Source organism: Lodderomyces beijingensis (assembly GCF_963989305.1).
Source record: "Lodderomyces beijingensis strain CBS 14171 genome assembly, chromosome: 3".
NCBI classification, from domain to species: domain Eukaryota; kingdom Fungi; phylum Ascomycota; class Pichiomycetes; order Serinales; family Debaryomycetaceae; genus Lodderomyces; species Lodderomyces beijingensis.
The window spans coordinates 2,176,529-2,193,981 of NC_089972.1; the positions used below are offsets into that span (position 1 = coordinate 2,176,529).

Sequence of the window (17,453 nt, forward strand, 5' to 3'; positions counted from 1 at the left end):
TCCAGTCCAGCAAGATCTCTGACCTCTTTTCCTTTGTTCTTCTTCTTCAGCAACTTCTTGTTCTCCGGCGTCCCTCTACTCTGGCCTTTTCCTGTCGCTGTGAAGTTGTAAACGAAAGCTTCGACAATCTCTATCCCTCTACTTGGTGGATGTGTGTGGTAAAACAAAGAAAAAAAAAAAAGAGTGAGCGCTGTTTTCTCTCGCCTGCCTGCCTCGCGCGCGTGTTAGGGGGGGGATCCTTTCTCTCTACATTCTACCTAACAATAGAAGCTACACCTGCTCGACAACAACAAAAACATAGTCGGTGGTTTTCTTCCTACTCCTCTTATGGTATTCTCACTGCAGCTGCTATTACTACCAGATACAACCGGTTCGAGTGTGTGTTTTGGGGGTAAGGAGTAGGGAGTGTCTCTCTTGGCTGCGGCCGTGTGTGGTGTGTGTTGAATGTGGCTACTTCTCGCCATATACAACAGATATAGAAAGAAAAAAAGATCTGGGCCAACGCCGCATCTGTTCCGCATCGGGTAACAGGGAGAGGGCAGTTCTTGGTGGTCAGCTATTTTTATAAAAAGAGGCACAGTCGGTCGGATCTGGTTTTCCCCCGACTATGCCATACATGCATCAGTAGGGGAAAGCAATTGCCATGGGAGCAATGCTCAAGAGGGATACCCACGGCTACAGATTTTGTTGTTCCGCTCCTTTTTCTGCTCTATAGTGAGCACAGATTGGCTGGCGTGTATCTCTTGGTGTCAGATCCAGCACGTATCTCGACATCCCCCTCGTCTTGGTGTATGGGAAGGTACCCCTTGTTGGCCTAGTTAGTGCGATGCGCTACCAAGTGTTGGCTTAGTTGGTCCTGTGTGCTACCAAGTGACGCTGCTGCCTTTCCTCTGCCAACGTCAAGAAGGAAAAAAAAAAAGAGTGGGAGGTTGTTGAAAGTGCTGCCAAACACAGGGGACGTGAACTCTTGTTGTCGTCATCATCCATCTATCCCTTGACTAGGCCCCCTCTCCACCCACCTCCAAAGAGCTTGTGTCCGCGGTTTGTTAAGACCACATGTCGAGCATCATTAAGTCCTTGCCGTCAAAGGAACGTCTAGCACAGGCGAAAAGGCTAAGTTTCCGGATATTCGATCAACACTGGAATCCCACAGGGAAAAGGAATCCGGCAAAAATTTTGACAGCGCCTTTGCGAGGACCAGAAGTTGTTAAATACTACGGCGATAATAGCTCGGTGCCCACGTTTCAGGATTTCAAGAAATGGTTTCCCGAATTGAATTTGATTGACCCGAGAGAGGCCCATCGGACTTTTATGGTTCAGGATAGGAAAAGAAGGAATAAAGGTGCTCCAAAGAAGAAAAAATCGTGATCGCCAGCATCCGTTGATCTTTTTTGAAGTCAGTGTTGGTTTGGACTTCCGCGTGTGTCGTTACCAGACAAGTTGATCCTCACCCTTTTGTTGTTTTTCTTCGTGTATATAGTTGAAATAAGACATTCTTTATTCTATATACTGTAGAGCTTGAAATTTACCGAGTTTTCAATCGCTTGCGCCGGTAAAAAGTATCTGTGATTTCGGTGGCATCCGTCAAAGATTGCAGGTTCACGTGACTCGATGCATCGGCAATGTCCCATTTCAGCTCCATATCTGAATATAGCACCAACATTTGCTCGTGCGCGAGCATGGTCACCGACTTGATTGAACTCAAGGTGGTCTTAACCACTTGATAGCTGTCGTTTTGGTATCTTAAAACCAGATGTCTTGTGGCAACTACCCAAGAATTTGAATTGGTCTCGACTACTTGAGTGACATTGCTAGATGACTTGAGCATGGTGATGAGTTCAAAATGAACATTGTTCTTTTGGAGTTGGATCTTGTAGGAATAGACATAAACATCATCAACAATTAGATGCAAACGGTTGTTTCTAATGATTGGTTGATTGATTGATCCCTTGGGCGGTGCTTGCAAATAACGACTAAGCTTCAATGTGCCATTCTCCTGGGCCCACCCCGTTGAACCTGTCGAAAGAAAATCGATCCGTCGACGCTGAACAATGCGGAGCAAATTGATGCAAAATACTTGCACTTCAAAAAAAATGCCACCGGAGTTGTAAATGAACAAAAACTCCTCTCCTTCCACCGCGAACCATGCGCTTTTGAACCTCTCACGATAAATTTCCACAACTTCTTCGTCGTCAGCTAGGGTATCATCCATGTTCTGTTCAAGGTCCACAATCGGCGTCATCTCATCACTAACAGGTTCCGCACTTGTAAGAACACCAAATAGCTTTAGATTAAAGCCAAGTAACGAGTCGCCTGGATCCAAGATTTGGAGCCACTTCCCGCTTGGTGAGAGGCTGATTATAGTCTCTTTGGTGACAAATCGGGGGAGCCGCTTCTTAGCGACTATGGCGCTAGTTGTGCCATCATTGTAAAATTGGTAAATGGTGGGAGGAACATTGTATACTGACGAGTCAGCTATAACATACCAAAACTGTCGCAGACTCAATTGGGTGCCATTCCAAAATGGCTTGGTTATCGTATATAGGAGTTGCATATTGTCCAACAGATATAGCTTGGCTAAAAGATCGTGTTTGGAAAACACAAGAATCTGGTTGCTGCTGCTGCTGCTGCTGTGGTTGTCGGTGTTGGTATCAGTGTCCTCCATATCCAGAGTTGGCGGTATCCAACAGAACGAACCAATCGCTTCGCGAGTATTGTGTCTGATTATAAATTCTGGCGGGGCTATTCGTATATCAAATATCACCACCATTGAATGCTTTTCAAATAGAGCTGCTATTCTAAAAGAAGACCGATCTGGAAGAACGCTTGCCCATTGGATTTGAGTCACCTTGATCGGTGTTTCCTCCGCTCTAGTGTGGTTTTTTTTGTCTGCATTCTGTACAATGAGCAGTAGGTTGTAAGTTTGAATTGATTCATTAGTTGATACTTCAAAAATATGCAACCTCCAGCTAATTCCGTCAAAACTTAGATGGCTAACGTAGCAAAGACATGGCGAAAGCTCCATATCCTCAATAAAGATATCAAAACTTGAACAGGTCTTTTAATCTGTGGAAAGAAAAGTTGCGGTAAACACAAAATCAAAACAAGCACGAGGAAATCTTGAAAACGCAAAACTCCCAAAACTGAAGCGACTGCTCTCACTTACACACAACACATACAGAGCATACACACATATACACGGCTCACTCACGAATATAGCCTGGTTACTCGACAATACAGTCAAAATTGTACCGAATGAGCTCAAGGCTGAAGAAAACAGCGGGGAAACAGGCCAAAGGTGCCAAGCTCCGTCGAGGAGGTGGATCCAGAAGCAACTCAGACGACAGCGTCCGAGCAAGTTCCAGCATATTTGGCGCTAGAGGGAACTTGCTCTCGAGTCTCCAGCTGAGCAATACACCAGAACTTGGCCAAGGGCTAACTCAAAATTTTAGGAGTATGACGGATTTTGAATCTGGAGATGAGATGCATGAGATTGACAATGAGACGCCCAAGTCAGCCTACTCTCCTCCACCTGAGATGAGGAAAAAGAGGAAAATCAATACGCCAGTTACTCAATTGAACAAGGAGATAGAATTGTCGATGCATGAAGACCCGCTGGAGAGCGAACTTTCGGAAGATTTTCTCAGTCGACATCATCCACCAGCGAGCAAGCGGAAAGCTCAAGCTCAAGCTCAAGCTCGGAACCACCCTGCACCGACAAGGAAAAAGACGGCATCGAAGCCCGTTTCGAAAGCTAGACAGCAGCATGCGCAAAAAAAAACTGCCGAGGGCAGCCAATTGGACCTGTCCTTGATGGACGACCTACTTAAACTAGGTATACGGACGTCTCTGCGCTCAAGTCAAAGGTCACGCACTAATCGCATGACGGCATTCGGGAATGGGTTCGATGGGCAACCACATCCAGACGTGCCGCCGTCGACTTACCACCGGTTATTGGACCAAGATGCATCAGAGGAGGAGCGAATGAGGCAGTTGCTAATATGGAACTTTAAAGCGCACCTTGAACGAGACGAAGCACTGCAGGGTGCTGCCAGTGTGGACGAGACGGGCGTTCTGGAAATCTGTAAGGCCATCAAGGAGGAGTTTGTGCAACAGTTGGTGGAAGGAACGGTGTCGGTGGATTGGAAAGGCGGACTAGACGCGGGCTCGGTGATGTTGCCGAACGCGGCCAACAAGGCCAATCAGGAACGTATCAAGCATGGTTCGAGGATACTTCAGAGTCTAGAAAGCCAGAAACTGGAGTGGGATCAAAGCTACAGATCGAGCATTGCTCAGGTGGAAACGCTAATTGGAGAAGCTAGCCTGAAAGAGCAGTACTCGAAAAGAATCGCGTCTATCCGGAGCCAAGCTAGCGATACACTAGTGGCTCAGTTCGACACGGTGGAAAGCAACTTTGACCAGACCCTTGCACAGTTGAAGCAAGCTCCACTTTTGGCGGAAAAGCTTTATATCACGGGGTATCAAATGAAAAAAGCTTTTGAGCTCGTCGATGATTTTGAGAAAAGTGTGATTCAAAAGAAAATCACGAGAGCAGTGCAAGACCGCGCAAATACGCAAGCCAGTCAACAACCCGGTCAACAACTTAGCGTTGGAAATGGCGTGGTGCCGGTTTCAAGAGCTGCTGAAAACAGATCATTTTTACGCACCGTTGGTATTCTCAAATCAATCTGCAAATTATCGCAAAGCAACCCAACCCAGAGCTAGTTGATTGGGAATGGAGGACACTCGCGCTGTGTATTCACTAAATTTTATTCATTTTTTCAAGTATTAGCTTTACAGCAAGAGACGAGGGATGCAAGTGATATTCTACAATACCGATTAAATGAACTTTTTCGAAAAAAAAAAAAAAAAAAAAAGAAAAGGGTTCAAAATTCTATGTAGAGTCGTTTGCACAAGCTACTTTCTACCTTCTAATTTCTCATGACTTCTTTGCAAACAAGGGCTCCCCGATGTTCTTTCCTCTCAACTTAACGCCCAAGGCTCGCTCTAGTTTTCCCAACACTTGTTGGTCAGGGATGGCTCTTCCAGCTTCGTAGTCGTTAATGACATTTGGCTTTTCATTCACTTTGGTAGCCAAGTCCTTTTGGGTAAACTTCTTCTCCTGTCTTGCCTTTGAGATGGCTTTGCCCACATTGGTGTCGACCTTCTTTACAGCAACAACGTCGTCAGTAGCGTCTAATTTCGTTAATCTTTGACCTTCGGGGTTCGACTTGGTGTTGGATGTACCGTATTTCTTTTCGGTTCCAACCACTAAACCTTGTCTCCTTGCTGCGTTCAATTGCGATTGCGTCTTTGCCACATTTTCTCTGGGGCCGCCGCCGCCGATTCTGGCTTTTTGGCCAATAATGGTTACTGAGTCCCACTCTGAATTTGACATTGCTCTTTTTATTCGGTTTGTTTTACTTGATGATTTCCAAACTTGAATGTGTTTGCAAACGGATGATGTATAAGATGATCAAGTGGTCTTTGGGTGAAAATTTATTGAGAACCTTTTGACTAATCTTTTATCGGAAAAGAAAACTTGCCACAGTGGAGAGAGAACGAGTTACAGTCACGTGATGTGCATGACCACATTGATTTCACGCTATCTACACACACACCCTTACTCCACTCCTGTCACCATACTCCACGCCCGCCACTACCTTTTTCTTCTAGATCAGATAGATGGCACAGATGTATATCTCTTTGCCCAATACAAGTTAGAGATTGCAGGCCCCACCATGCTAGACACTAGGCGCTTTTTCGTTTTTCGTTAAGGTATCAGACGATGATATATGACGTTTACTGTTTGGTAGCGACGCGGTTTTTTGCTTGCTGTGGGATTACAGGCATTGGTTTTTTTTCAAAAAGGATCTCGAATACCTTTAATCTCACCAATACCTACACCTACAGCGAGTTGCCCCCGGCCTTAGTGTTTCGCTCCTCAGGCTTCTTCACCCTTGTCGGTATTTCGCAAAATGACATCAATTGAAGTTAAATCCAGGTCCAAATCCATCAAGTCGTATTCCAGCAACGAATTGACGACAGATTCACTAGTGGAAGAGTTGATTGACGAACTCAGTGCCGATAATCACGTCTCGAAGCACAGGCTCAGGTTGACTAGGTTGGACAATGGCAAGCAGATCCCCTTAGTGGCCCATCAGACTTTTGCCCAGAACGGTATCCCGAAAGGCGACGAGAACATCCAGTTGTACGTCAAGGATTTAGGGCCTCAGATCTCGTGGAGAACGGTGTTTTTGGTTGAGTATTTCGGCCCGTTTATTTTCCACCCTTTTTTCTTTTTCGTGCAATCGGTGTATGGAGTGAAAAGCTTCAGCCACACCAACGTGCAAATCGCGGCGTATCTTCTTGTCTTGTTGCATTTCGCCAAGCGTGAGTATGAGACTTTGTACGTCCACAAGTTCTCCAACGCAACCATGCCCGTGTTCAACATCTTCAAAAACTCGACTCATTACTGGTTGTTGTCGGGGTTCAACTTGGCCTACTTTGTTTACGCGCCAGAGAAGGGCTCGTATGAGAATGGAGTCGCGAAATACATTTTCCACGTCAACTCCTTGCCTCAGTGGGCGGTCTATACCCTCGTTGGAGTTTGGGCTTTTGCAGAGTTGTCAAACTACAAGACTCATTTGATTCTCTCTAGTTTGAGGGAGCAAGATGCGAAGAAATACGTCATTCCTCATGGTTATGGCTTCGACTGGGTCTCGTGTCCAAATTACTTTTTCGAGTCCTTGTCGTGGTTAGCCTATGCTTTGCTCGTGGGCAATTGGTCTGCATGGGTGTTTTTCGCAGTGAGCACGGGACAAATGTGGCTCTGGGCCGTGAAAAAACACAAGAGATATTTGAAAACTTTTGGAGACGACTACAAGAAATTGAAGAGAAAGGTCTTTGTTCCGTTTGTAATTTGAAGAGAGGCGGCTTTTTTTTTTTTTTATCTTCTCAGTTCAATTGAAAAGATTGTTATCACGTGTATTTCAAACAATGACAGGTTCACATCTCCACATCTTCTACTTCTTCTCGTCCGGGTTGAACTGGAGAGAAATGCTATTAACGCAATGTCTCTCGTCGGTCGGTGTGTCGTACCCCTCGCCTTTGAAAATATGCCCCATGTGGGAATCGCAATTTGAGCAAACTATCTCTTCTCTAACCATGCCATGGCTGGTATCTCTGTGAATCTTCAACGCGCCCGGCAACGCCTCATAAAAAGCAGGCCAGCCGCAATGAGACTTGAACTTGGTGTTGGCCTTGTAGAGTGGCTGTTGGCACGCGGCGCATTCGTATACACCGGTGTCCGAGGCGGGTGTGCTATTGTACTTGCCCACGTAGGGTGCCTCTGTGCCCTTTTGCCTCAACACCCTGAATTGTTCGGGAGTTAAGATTGCTCGCCATTCGTTTTCCGTTTTGGACATTGTCCTGATGGCTAGAATCGACGCTGGTTTGGAGATTCGGGGAAGATATGATGCGACTGACGGAAGGACCTTGGAGTACGTTGGATTTGTAGTCAACACAGATCTCAACATGTGCATGTGTGTAGCAATAAAAGTGGCAATGGCAAAGATCGATGAAGGCTCTGTCTGATAAATCGCTATCGAGCGAAATGATGCGAGCGGAAAAAAAAGCGTATAAAATATAGATGGTGCGCAATTAGGGGGTAGAGAAGTTAGGGGGTGTGAGAAGCGGACAAGGCAGTATAAATGGCAATGGCTATTACTCTCTGGATAAAAGCAGCGGCGCTAACGAAGAAAGTATTTGTATTCACCCTTTTGTTCTCGAGAAGCGTCGCCAGCTTGAGTCTTTAAATCCCAAGTGAGGTCGATGTCGTACTCTCTTGGGTTGATGGTGCTTGGTTTTGCCACAATCTCACCCACGATTTTGTCCCCTGTTTTCAAGTCCAACACCTGGTCCATGTAAAAGACGGTTTGTTTCCAGTGCGTGTACTGGTTCTTTGGGCCGGTGGCCAAGACCACCTTCTCCTTGCCCGGGAATACGGCGTCCCAATAGACGATGTATGCATGGCACAACTCGTGCCCCAACGCTTGTAGTTCAAACGGCCTCGAGAAGGACAACTCCTCTTTGGTCACGGTGTTGATGTCGAACTCGAAAAACTTGTAGCCGTTTGTCACCAAGGCTTGTTCATTCACGGTATCGACCAAGGGCTCTTCCATGGCCGTTTTGATGAATGGCGAATAGTCGAACCCGTACACGTCTTCCCAGAAATGGATTTTTTCTTCCTTGTATTGGCCGTCTTCGATACCGGCTATGTACATTTGGCATTTGTCCGGTAAGATCAAGCCGCCCTTGACAAGATATCTATCTCTTGCGTACAACACCGTGTCCAACATCGACTCGTATAATAGGAAATAGCCCATCCATTCGGAGATGATGATATCTACCGAGTCCACTGGTAGCTGGATGTCTTCCAATTTCCCTTGCAATAATGTAATCTTGTCGCTGAACCCGTTCAAGTCTACAATCTCCCTGGCCCTGGTGATGATCGAGGACATGTCCACCGAGTAAACATGCTTGGCGCCGGCTTTGACGGCAAACATTGACAAGATGCCTGTTCCGCAACCAACATCAAGGACAATTTTGCCCTTGAATGCATCTTTGTTTCTGTACATGGCATTTCGATAGCTCAACGTTCGGGAAGTATCTTTCAACATTTCTTCATGGATTCCGAAATGGTCGTATGATGAAAAGTAGTGTTGCTCGTATTTATCAAGCTTGTTTTTATCGGTAGCTGACTCGCTCATGCTGATAGAATAAATCTCGTTATAGTTGACCGTGTAATTGTGATTGTGGTTGTGATTTCGATGCTAGATCTGGTTGATTTGAATCTCGTGAAGATGCAATGGGAAAAGAAAAAAAAAACTTACTCGAGAGATGGGCGCGTCCCAGTCCAAAAGTTAACGTGGAAGAGAATAGATCTGCAAGACGCTGGAGAAAAAAAAACAAATGTGGACCACTTAAGAATCGAACTCAAGACCTTTTCCATGCTAAGGAAACGCTCTGCCAACTGAGCTAGAAGCCCCACCTTGTGACAGGTAACTACTAGTACTTAATTATATCAAGTAGCTTCAATTTTTTTTTTTTGATACATTCCGTCGTCGTCTGATACTGGCAAGTGTGTCCCTTTTCAGCTAATTTCAGCTTCTTTATTGCTTGTAGTCGAACCCGGGGCCTCATCGGCGTGATCTTTCCCAGGTGTGCATCTACATTTGTTTTCACATGGATTTGGCAATATATTGACCCCAAAAATGATTCTGGAGGACATTATATAGAGAGAGCAAACAGTACAAATAGTTTTTTCGCGCCCCGAATTTCTAAAGCATAGTGGCAGTTGTAGGAGCCAAAGAACCTCGAATGGGAGATGTTGCTCGTAGTTGACGACTTTTGGAGACAAGTGAGTTTGTTGAATTGCGAAATGAAGTCTACGGCACAAACTTCGTTTCTCGTTTCGATTGATCTGGTCGATGCACAGCGTTTTTCATTTTTATTTTCATTTTGATGGTAGGAGGTATCGTTCGAGTTCACTTCAACGATCGGTCCCTAGACAATCTGAACGAATAACTGCGCTGGAAGGAGTGCCTCCGTGTCTCTCGATGCTTTTGTTATAAACAAAGTTCACTCATAGGGGGGGGGGGGGTTTGATTGAATTGCTTTCTAGAGACCATAGTCAATGTGGGAAACATGACTTTAAAGCAAGTGAAAAGTGAAAACGTTCTACCAAATTGGGTTTTCCCTGATCTTCAAGGCCGACGCTTGCGCCAAACTTTGTCCAGCAGGAAGATCTGTTGGCGAAATGCAAGAAAGCTTCAATTTGCGGGTCAGGTTGCAACTGTTGGGACTTTTTTTGGTTGCTTTTTCTCGGCATGTGAAATCGGTCGTATGAGCAACGTCTTGCGATTGTTGTTGATGTCTTTTCATATGGAAATAAGCACGCACCAAGTTGTCAAAATTTTGGCACTCCAAAGAGAAACTACATTTCCACTATCCTCACACTGTTGAATATACTTCCCACAACCTGCAATGTTCCTCGAAACTGACGATAAATTATGATGAAAGATGATACATCTACAGCTATCTGAGATGGAGATATTTTTTGCAATCGGCCCCCCCTTTTCCTCTGATCGTAAATTTTCTTTTATTATTTGACACCTTGAAATATTACTTCTGGCTGGTGCTGATATTATCACCACACACAGAAAATAAATAAATAAATAAATAAAAAAAAGAAAGAGAGAGAAAGGAGGTTGATAGAGAGCAATAGAACTACAAACTACTGCTATTACTTGAAGTACGACTACTGGTACGCACCACCTTTTTCTTCTAACCCATTGAACACTTGGTTCGGCTTCCTGTAATGCTGATTAAGAAGAGAAATGCATCTGGCGACAAGAAGAACGAAACTAGCTTTAGCAAAAGTAGTGGGAGTGCAGCAGTTTCAAACGGAAAAGTCAAGTCTGAGGAGGACTCCCCTTTCGAGGAAATCAAAGACTACGATGGCGAAAGCGGAGTAAACGACAAGGACGATAAGGACGAGAACGAGGTCGACGAGCATGCGGAAAGACCCTCGGTTAGTCGCCTGCCGCTGGGCAAGAAACACCACCACCATCGCCACCACCATGACAAGAAGAAGAGCAAGAAAATACGAGAGTCTCGAAGAGTGATGTTTACACTTGGGGCGGTGCTTGGGCTCGTGCTCACGGTGCTTTTCACGGCAGGAAGGCACACGCTCCCCACGGACCTCGATAAACTTGTCAATATCAACCAGTTGAATAGCATATTTGACGATTGGAAGAGCTGGAAGGATATCTTGCCCATTGGATTGCAGTCGTATTTGCAAAACGCCGACTCGGAGAATGCCATGCAAGGATCGGCCGATTCGTTTAGTGTTGGTCAACGGTTAAAGGCTCTGAAAAATTATACAAGCAAATATAATGTGGTGTTGGTGCCTGGTGTCATCTCGACAGGGTTGGAGTCTTGGGGCACAACGACAACGGGGGAGTGTCCGTCTATAGGTTACTTTAGAAAAAGATTGTGGGGGTCGTTCTACATGTTGAGGACGATGATTCTTGACAAGACGTGCTGGTTAAAGTCGATCAAGTTGGACGAGGAAACGGGGCTCGACCCGCCGCTAGTGAAGGTCCGCGCAGCTCAGGGTTTTGAAGCTGCCGATTTTTTTTTAGCTGGGTATTGGATCTGGAACAAGATTTTACAGAATTTGGCCGTGATTGGATACAGCCCTGATAATATGATTAGTGCCGCATACGACTGGAGACTACTCTACATCGACTTGGAGAGGAGAGATGGCTATTTCACCAAGTTAAAGACCCAGGTTGAGTTGAATAAAAATTTTAATGGCCAAAAATCGATATTGGTGGGCCACTCAATGGGCTCTCAAGTGATTTACTATTTCTTGAAATGGGTCGAGGCTAGTGGACAAGACTTTGGCAACGGTGGACCCGAGTGGGTGAATGAATACATCGAGGCCTATGTGGACATTAGTGGGTCGATGTTGGGAACTCCCAAGACGATACCCGCGTTGCTCTCGGGAGAGATGAAGGATACTGTCCAGTTGAACGCACTTGCCGTGTATGGGTTGGAGCAGTTTTTCAGTAGAAGAGAAAGAGTCGATCTCTTGAGAACTTTTGGCGGAGTTGCCAGCATGTTCCCCAAAGGTGGCGATGTCATTTGGGGCAACCTCACATATGCACCCGATGACCCCGTCAACACTTTTGAGACAAATGACACAGACATTACCATGGATGGACCCAAGCTGGGTTCCTTTGGATCTTTTATCCAAATCACACGCAAGGACGGCAACGAGGCCAATTTCACAATCGAGCAAAGCTTACACGAGCTTCTCGCGGAAGCACCTGCGTGGTACTCCAAGCGAGTGCGTGAAAATTACAGCGGAGGCATTGCACGAACAGCACGACAATTGGCTGCCAACAACCACGACCAACTGAAGTGGGCCAACCCTTTGGAAGCCGCGTTACCAAATGCCCCCAATCTCAAAGTTTACTGTTTCTACGGTGTCGGCAACCCCACCGAACGAGCATATAAATATGTGCCCGCTGACAAGGCGACTAAACTAGACTATGTCATTGACCGCGACGCCCGCGATGGAGTGATGATGGGCGATGGTGATGGGACTGTGTCGCTATTGACGCATAGCATGTGCCACGAGTGGCAAAAGGGGGCCAAGTCGAGGTATAACCCGGGAAACGTTGATGTGACGATTGTCGAGATCAAGCATGAGCCGGACAGATTTGATTTGCGGGGCGGTGCTAAAACGGCTGAACATGTTGACATTTTGGGAAGCGCGGAGTTGAACGAGTTGGTGTTGACGGTGGCGTCGGGCCATGGGCACGAGATCAAGGATCGATTCGTGAGTAATTTGAAGCAGATTGTAGCTTGTTTAGACATATAATTTAGAATTTTTTTCAACACTGGAGTAGGGAGGGGACTATAATACATGACGTCAGAAATCCATCATCTTGCTTGAGGCTTGAGATTTGAGCAATCGGACTCTGGCGATCATCGAGAGAGCAACACCAACAACAAAAGGATAAGAAAGGAGAGCGAGTATGGGGAGAAGAGGTGTAAAGGAGGGAGGGGGGTGAATCTATTCCATAGCAGATAAGACAACACCTACTTTTGAAAAGATTGTCAAAACGCCAATCATCAAAATTGAGTTTGTGGGGCAACACCTCCAGATCGTGAGGAAATGCGACTCCACCAAAAGCCACTCCTTTATTTTTTTTTTGCAAGCTTTTGTTGTCCTTGTAAAGGCTTGAACGAATTGAGGCATGTCCTGCTTTGAAAGAACCCTAACCGCTAGCTGTTTTAATCACGCGAAAATTGGGGCACCGTGGTGTGGGTTCTTTCTTGTCCAGTCTAGCAATGTTGGATATGAGAGCTGAGATCTGAGAATATTTCCGAGAAGGGGATTTAGCCAGCACTGATATGAAAAAAAGCGTCAAGTTTTATCACCTGTGCAGCGTTTTACAAAAAGAAGAACAATTGAAGTCCTAGACATTTCAATCTCGGTGCTTATTGTTTTCAGATATCTCTATCGTCATCAAATGCCGTACAATTTACCAGTTGGGTATATATCAACCTCTCTTCTTCACTTTCTTCGTTCTTCCTTTTTCCGTTTCGATCGAGCCCGGATACAGAGGATCAAGTTGTTCTTCCTTGGAGCAATTTTTTGCATCTCTTTGTTTAAAAAAAATTAAAGCATACAATAGGGAAACGGACTCTGCTTGAGAGTAACCGGCGCGTGGGTTGGTTCTTCAAAGAAAGACGCCACACAACTCTTCCTTTTTTGCATTTATGCTTCTTTATTTTTTATTTTATTTTGGTTGTTGGTATGATAAGAGGCAAACTGGCTCAACAGGCTGGGACTGGCTGTCAAAACTGACGTAACCGAAACCACTCCCTCCTTCAAAAGCAAAGAAACAGAATTGACGTAATAGCAATCACAGAGGGTGGCGATGGCGGCTGAGAAGAGAGTTGGGTGGTGGTCGATGGTGCAGCGTATCATTCAACCCAGGGAGCGGAAGGGCGCTTGAATAAATAGTTGCTTGGAAATGCGATGATGGTCTTTATCTCGTAGAGGGGTGCACAGTTTAGAGGCGATGATGGAGTGGGGTCCGAGGAAGAATAATGCTGGTTGGATATTTTATGGATTTTATGTTTTTTTTTTTTTTTTTTATTTCGTCCATCCACCGATCAGAAGAGATCGCCACATATGCAACTCTTTACCCTCTGCATATTTTTCCTGTTCTTCTTCTTCTTCTTCTTCTGCTTCTTCTTCTTCGTGTTCGTTGCTAGAGTGATCTTGCTTGGGGCTAGTCGCTGTACAAGTTGAATGTTGTTTGTCTGGTAGCAAGCAGAACATACTTTTTATGTCTGCTTTATTTTGCGCTCTCTACGCCATACGCCCAATTGGCGGGTTTAAACGCAACACGTCCACCCATGCAAAGAGAAGAACATCCTGAACAAGTAAAAAGAAAACAAGAGAAAGTATGTGGGATTGACCGCTGGATGGGTAGAGGGTTATGCACATATATGTACAAATATTGAAGCATAGCCTGCGATACAGAAAGTACCACTTGTGCGTGTTTCCTTTGAGTATTTCATGCAGCGCAGGGTTTAAGACAGATCTGGTGCTATATCGTATCTGGATCTAGGAAATGCGCTTCCTTCTGCATTGTTGTGTTGAGCTGAACCCTAGTTGATAAAAGCCGAGGTGTGAGTTTTAGACGGGGATGGTCAAGCTCCTTTTGGTATTGTTCAATTTTTTAAGGTATGGTCTCTTGGTTATGGCATTTTGCCTGAATCGGGTCCAAAAGTCAAGAGTCTCGGAGTGTTGGGGTTTTCAACCCTGTGATTGAAGCAAGAGTTCTTGCATCGTGGGTGTCGTGTTTGTCTATGATGAGTAACAGTAGTACTCTTAGTAGTAGCAGCAATTTTGGGGGGGGGGGGGTTGGGGGGTTTGGTAATTGTATTGGTAGCGTGTAGTAATTAATCAATAAGGATGGTGGCACAATTGGTAGCTTTAGTCCCTGCCACTTCCACGCTAGGGTAAGGTTTGGATCTTGAGACTTTTCAAAGAGCCAACGATTCTACTGGTGGAGGTGCAGACTACTGGGCTATTGTAGTACCAGATTAAGTAATTTATACAGTGTTTTCAACAAAAATGCTTACTGCGTCTCTACCAAGGCGGAGATTGTTCTTTTCTTTGGTTTAGGGAAAAAGAAAAAAATTGGCTGGATCGAGGCCAGAGGATTCGCGTGAGGTGGGTGTATATATGCAATCAAGGGTGGAAAAAGTGGTGGAGGGGAAACTAGAAGGGGTACCAGGGGTACTAGAGTAGTAGGGTAACGAGAAAAGGGGTACTCGACAATCTAAAGTCGATCATCATCGTGGATACATCTCAAGGGCATATAACCGGCTGGGGATCTTGTACAGCGACTTTAAAGATAAAACACAGTCAGGATCATTTCACGCCACACACTCACGCACACACTCATACTGGAGAATAGAGGAGTAGGAGGTGGTAGGAGGAGGAGGCGAACATAAGAACAAGCAGAGGAGATAGTATGGCTTGCACCCAGCCTGCACCTTCACTTATATGTGAGATACTTTATGTCATGAAGAATATAAGGCGAGAAAGTTGGAGAGATTAGAGGATTAGATACTCTATAGAAAAAGAGCGAAGACCCAAGCACAGCATCATTTTCCACTTTAAGAGAGTAGTCCTCTTTTTTCTTTTTTTTTTTTATTGTTTGGTTTTACTCGATTCTTAATAACTAGCACGGGAATCCTTGCGTTTCAAGCATCGTTATATAAAGTTGAAGATGAAAGCCCGCTTTTGAAAAGGGCCAGTGCTTGTTGAAAAATTCCTGTTCAATTTCTGGGATTCTTGTCTGTTTTTTTCTTTATTTTGAACCACCGCCCTACCCCTGTAGTTGTATCGACCACCCCCTTCAATTGGCAAAACGGAGCAGAGTCTGGCGGTTTACTCAGAGGGGTATTTTTTTGTTTTTCGCAACCTTTGCCATATTCAGAGTCATACTAGACGGGGTTGAAACAGATTAGAGCATAAGCTTCTATTCTTGACACTCATCTTTCGCTAACTCACAGGCATCGAGGTAAATGTTTTCGATAATGTATAACTCAAGTAATCACCATCATCATCATCATCATCAGCAGCAGCAGCAGCAGCAGCAGCAACAGCAGCAGCAACAGCAACAGCAACAGCAACAACAGCCGCAGCAACATCATCTCCACCATAATCACCATAATCATTATGACTCGAGCAAGAACAACACGGCTATTACCGGCGGTGAATACAGATCTACGGGAGAGCTTGCGGACTTGCGGTACCATCAGCAGCAGAGTGAACTGAAGCCCTTATCACATCAAGAACAATTGGGTTTACTGCAGCTTAACCAATTCCACCAATTCAGCCAATTGGGCCAGTTGGGCCAATTCAACCACAATTTGCAATTGCAAGAGTTTCTGCGGAACCAGCCGATACTCCTTTCGCCGCTTGCCCAACAGACATCCACTAACCAGCAGTTAATGCAACAACAACAACAGCAGCAACAATCACAACATTTGCTTCAGGTTCCAGACTCCTCCTCTTCAGCCGTGCCTATACTCCGGTCTTCGCCCGAGACTTTCCCCAATCTCACGGAACCAATGAGAAAATCCAAAAGCATCAACGACTACCCCACCAACGACAAGGAATGCCAATTCTGCCGCAAACAATTCAGCCACAAAGGTTCCCTCGTGAGACACTTGGATTCCAAAAAGGGCGACTCGTTGCACCCTATAGATGAGGTCCACGAATTGAGAAATAGCCTGCTAAGGAGGAAAAGCGTCGACCTGCCGACACAAGTGGGTAGTAGCTCCACCAAGAGCACCACTATGCAGCGCTCCAACTCGCTCAACATCAAAAGCTCTACACGCAAGAGAAAAGTCTCCAAAAAGAGTATGGCGAGGTCGCAAATGTCGAGCGACTCTGCCAATGGCCAGAAGGAAAAGAGTAAATTGAGGCGGAAACTTCGTGATCGAAGAATCAAGGCCAAGATTTTAACCAACGAGTGGTTTCTTAGCCAATTTACCAAAGAAAACCTCTCTGAAACGGGGCACAACCTAGCGCCTTCGACTTTTTGCCATTTTGTTGCATTTTACGTGCCTTTGAAAAACTGGCCCTCGCTAGCGTCGGGTTACCCGACGGAACACAATTTGGAGGAAATTGCTATCCAACTCAAGAATCGCAGCCACGACAGTTTTATCCCCGAGGTCTTGAACCAAAGCTTTCAATTATACCAACAGTTGGATGCCTCGCAACAGAGGAAAGCCTGGCTTAGTCAAGTGCAGCAGTGCCTCATGTCGTCGATTAGCGAGTTTTCGCTCTGCGACTTGAACAGCGTCAATTCGCTAATCGACAAGAAAGAGCAAAAAATATTCGAGAGCATTTGCGCTTCTGATAATCTAACTGCTTTCGTTGATGTTGACGACAACCCAACTCTTGAAGAAGAAGAAGAAAACGAAGAGGAAATTGAAGAAGAAACTGATACGTCTCCGCCAATGGCGGATCCGTCGCAGTCAAATTTAAACACTGCCCACCACAGCAGCAAATACATCCCGCAACTGCTCAACGCCAACACCACCTCCAACTTCAATGATTTCAGCGCGCCTCTGTTCTATTGATGATAAAACTCGTGTGCATATATATAGATAGATATCAAGCTGTAATGAACATTAAACAAACACCCGTTCACACTCCCTTCTTCACTTTTTCATGGTTTGGTTTCTGAATTTTTTTTTTTTTTTGCAAAACCCCCTTGGAGAATCTCTCTTTTGAGGTTTTGATGCTGCCCGCACAGAGCACTACGAACATGGCAAAAGAC

At 45.3% G+C, this 17,453-nt stretch overlaps 9 protein-coding genes across 9 annotated transcripts; 5 read left to right on the forward strand and 4 right to left on the reverse strand. All coding sequences in view use genetic code 12, as the record gives it.

Annotated features, from left to right (window-relative positions):
• Nucleotides 1-1,056: 1,056 nt before the first annotated feature.
• LODBEIA_P30210 (mitochondrial 37S ribosomal protein mS33) lies at nucleotides 1,057-1,368 on the forward strand (the record flags this gene model as incomplete). The annotated part of the gene is made up of 1 exon (XM_066973086.1): nucleotides 1,057-1,368. One exon carries the CDS (start codon nucleotides 1,057-1,059, stop codon nucleotides 1,366-1,368), a length of 312 nt encoding a protein of 103 aa, XP_066829959.1.
• A 157-nt stretch (nucleotides 1,369-1,525) lies between these two features.
• On the reverse strand, nucleotides 1,526-2,770 carry LODBEIA_P30220 (uncharacterized protein; the record flags this gene model as incomplete). Its single annotated transcript, XM_066973087.1, has 1 exon — nucleotides 1,526-2,770. The coding sequence occupies one exon, from the start codon at nucleotides 2,768-2,770 to the stop codon at nucleotides 1,526-1,528; it is 1,245 nt and encodes a 414-aa protein (XP_066829960.1).
• A 485-nt stretch (nucleotides 2,771-3,255) lies between these two features.
• Nucleotides 3,256-4,725, forward strand: LODBEIA_P30230 (uncharacterized protein; the record flags this gene model as incomplete). Its single annotated transcript, XM_066973088.1, has 1 exon — nucleotides 3,256-4,725. The coding sequence occupies one exon, from the start codon at nucleotides 3,256-3,258 to the stop codon at nucleotides 4,723-4,725; it is 1,470 nt and encodes a 489-aa protein (XP_066829961.1).
• A 214-nt stretch (nucleotides 4,726-4,939) lies between these two features.
• Nucleotides 4,940-5,398, reverse strand: LODBEIA_P30240 (uncharacterized protein; the record flags this gene model as incomplete). Its single annotated transcript, XM_066973089.1, has 1 exon — nucleotides 4,940-5,398. The coding sequence occupies one exon, from the start codon at nucleotides 5,396-5,398 to the stop codon at nucleotides 4,940-4,942; it is 459 nt and encodes a 152-aa protein (XP_066829962.1).
• A 580-nt stretch (nucleotides 5,399-5,978) lies between these two features.
• Nucleotides 5,979-6,926, forward strand: LODBEIA_P30250 (uncharacterized protein; the record flags this gene model as incomplete). Its single annotated transcript, XM_066973090.1, has 1 exon — nucleotides 5,979-6,926. The coding sequence occupies one exon, from the start codon at nucleotides 5,979-5,981 to the stop codon at nucleotides 6,924-6,926; it is 948 nt and encodes a 315-aa protein (XP_066829963.1).
• A 99-nt stretch (nucleotides 6,927-7,025) lies between these two features.
• LODBEIA_P30260 (uncharacterized protein) lies at nucleotides 7,026-7,544 on the reverse strand (the record flags this gene model as incomplete). Its single annotated transcript, XM_066973091.1, has 1 exon — nucleotides 7,026-7,544. The coding sequence occupies one exon, from the start codon at nucleotides 7,542-7,544 to the stop codon at nucleotides 7,026-7,028; it is 519 nt and encodes a 172-aa protein (XP_066829964.1).
• A 207-nt stretch (nucleotides 7,545-7,751) lies between these two features.
• LODBEIA_P30270 (uncharacterized protein) lies at nucleotides 7,752-8,771 on the reverse strand (the record flags this gene model as incomplete). Its single annotated transcript, XM_066973092.1, has 1 exon — nucleotides 7,752-8,771. One exon carries the CDS (start codon nucleotides 8,769-8,771, stop codon nucleotides 7,752-7,754), a length of 1,020 nt encoding a protein of 339 aa, XP_066829965.1.
• A 1,610-nt stretch (nucleotides 8,772-10,381) lies between these two features.
• Nucleotides 10,382-12,454, forward strand: LODBEIA_P30280 (uncharacterized protein; the record flags this gene model as incomplete). Its single annotated transcript, XM_066973093.1, has 1 exon — nucleotides 10,382-12,454. The coding sequence occupies one exon, from the start codon at nucleotides 10,382-10,384 to the stop codon at nucleotides 12,452-12,454; it is 2,073 nt and encodes a 690-aa protein (XP_066829966.1).
• Nucleotides 12,455-15,687: 3,233 nt separating this feature from the next.
• On the forward strand, nucleotides 15,688-17,253 carry LODBEIA_P30290 (uncharacterized protein; the record flags this gene model as incomplete). Its single annotated transcript, XM_066973094.1, has 1 exon — nucleotides 15,688-17,253. The coding sequence occupies one exon, from the start codon at nucleotides 15,688-15,690 to the stop codon at nucleotides 17,251-17,253; it is 1,566 nt and encodes a 521-aa protein (XP_066829967.1).
• Between the last annotated feature and the right edge of the window lie 200 nt (nucleotides 17,254-17,453).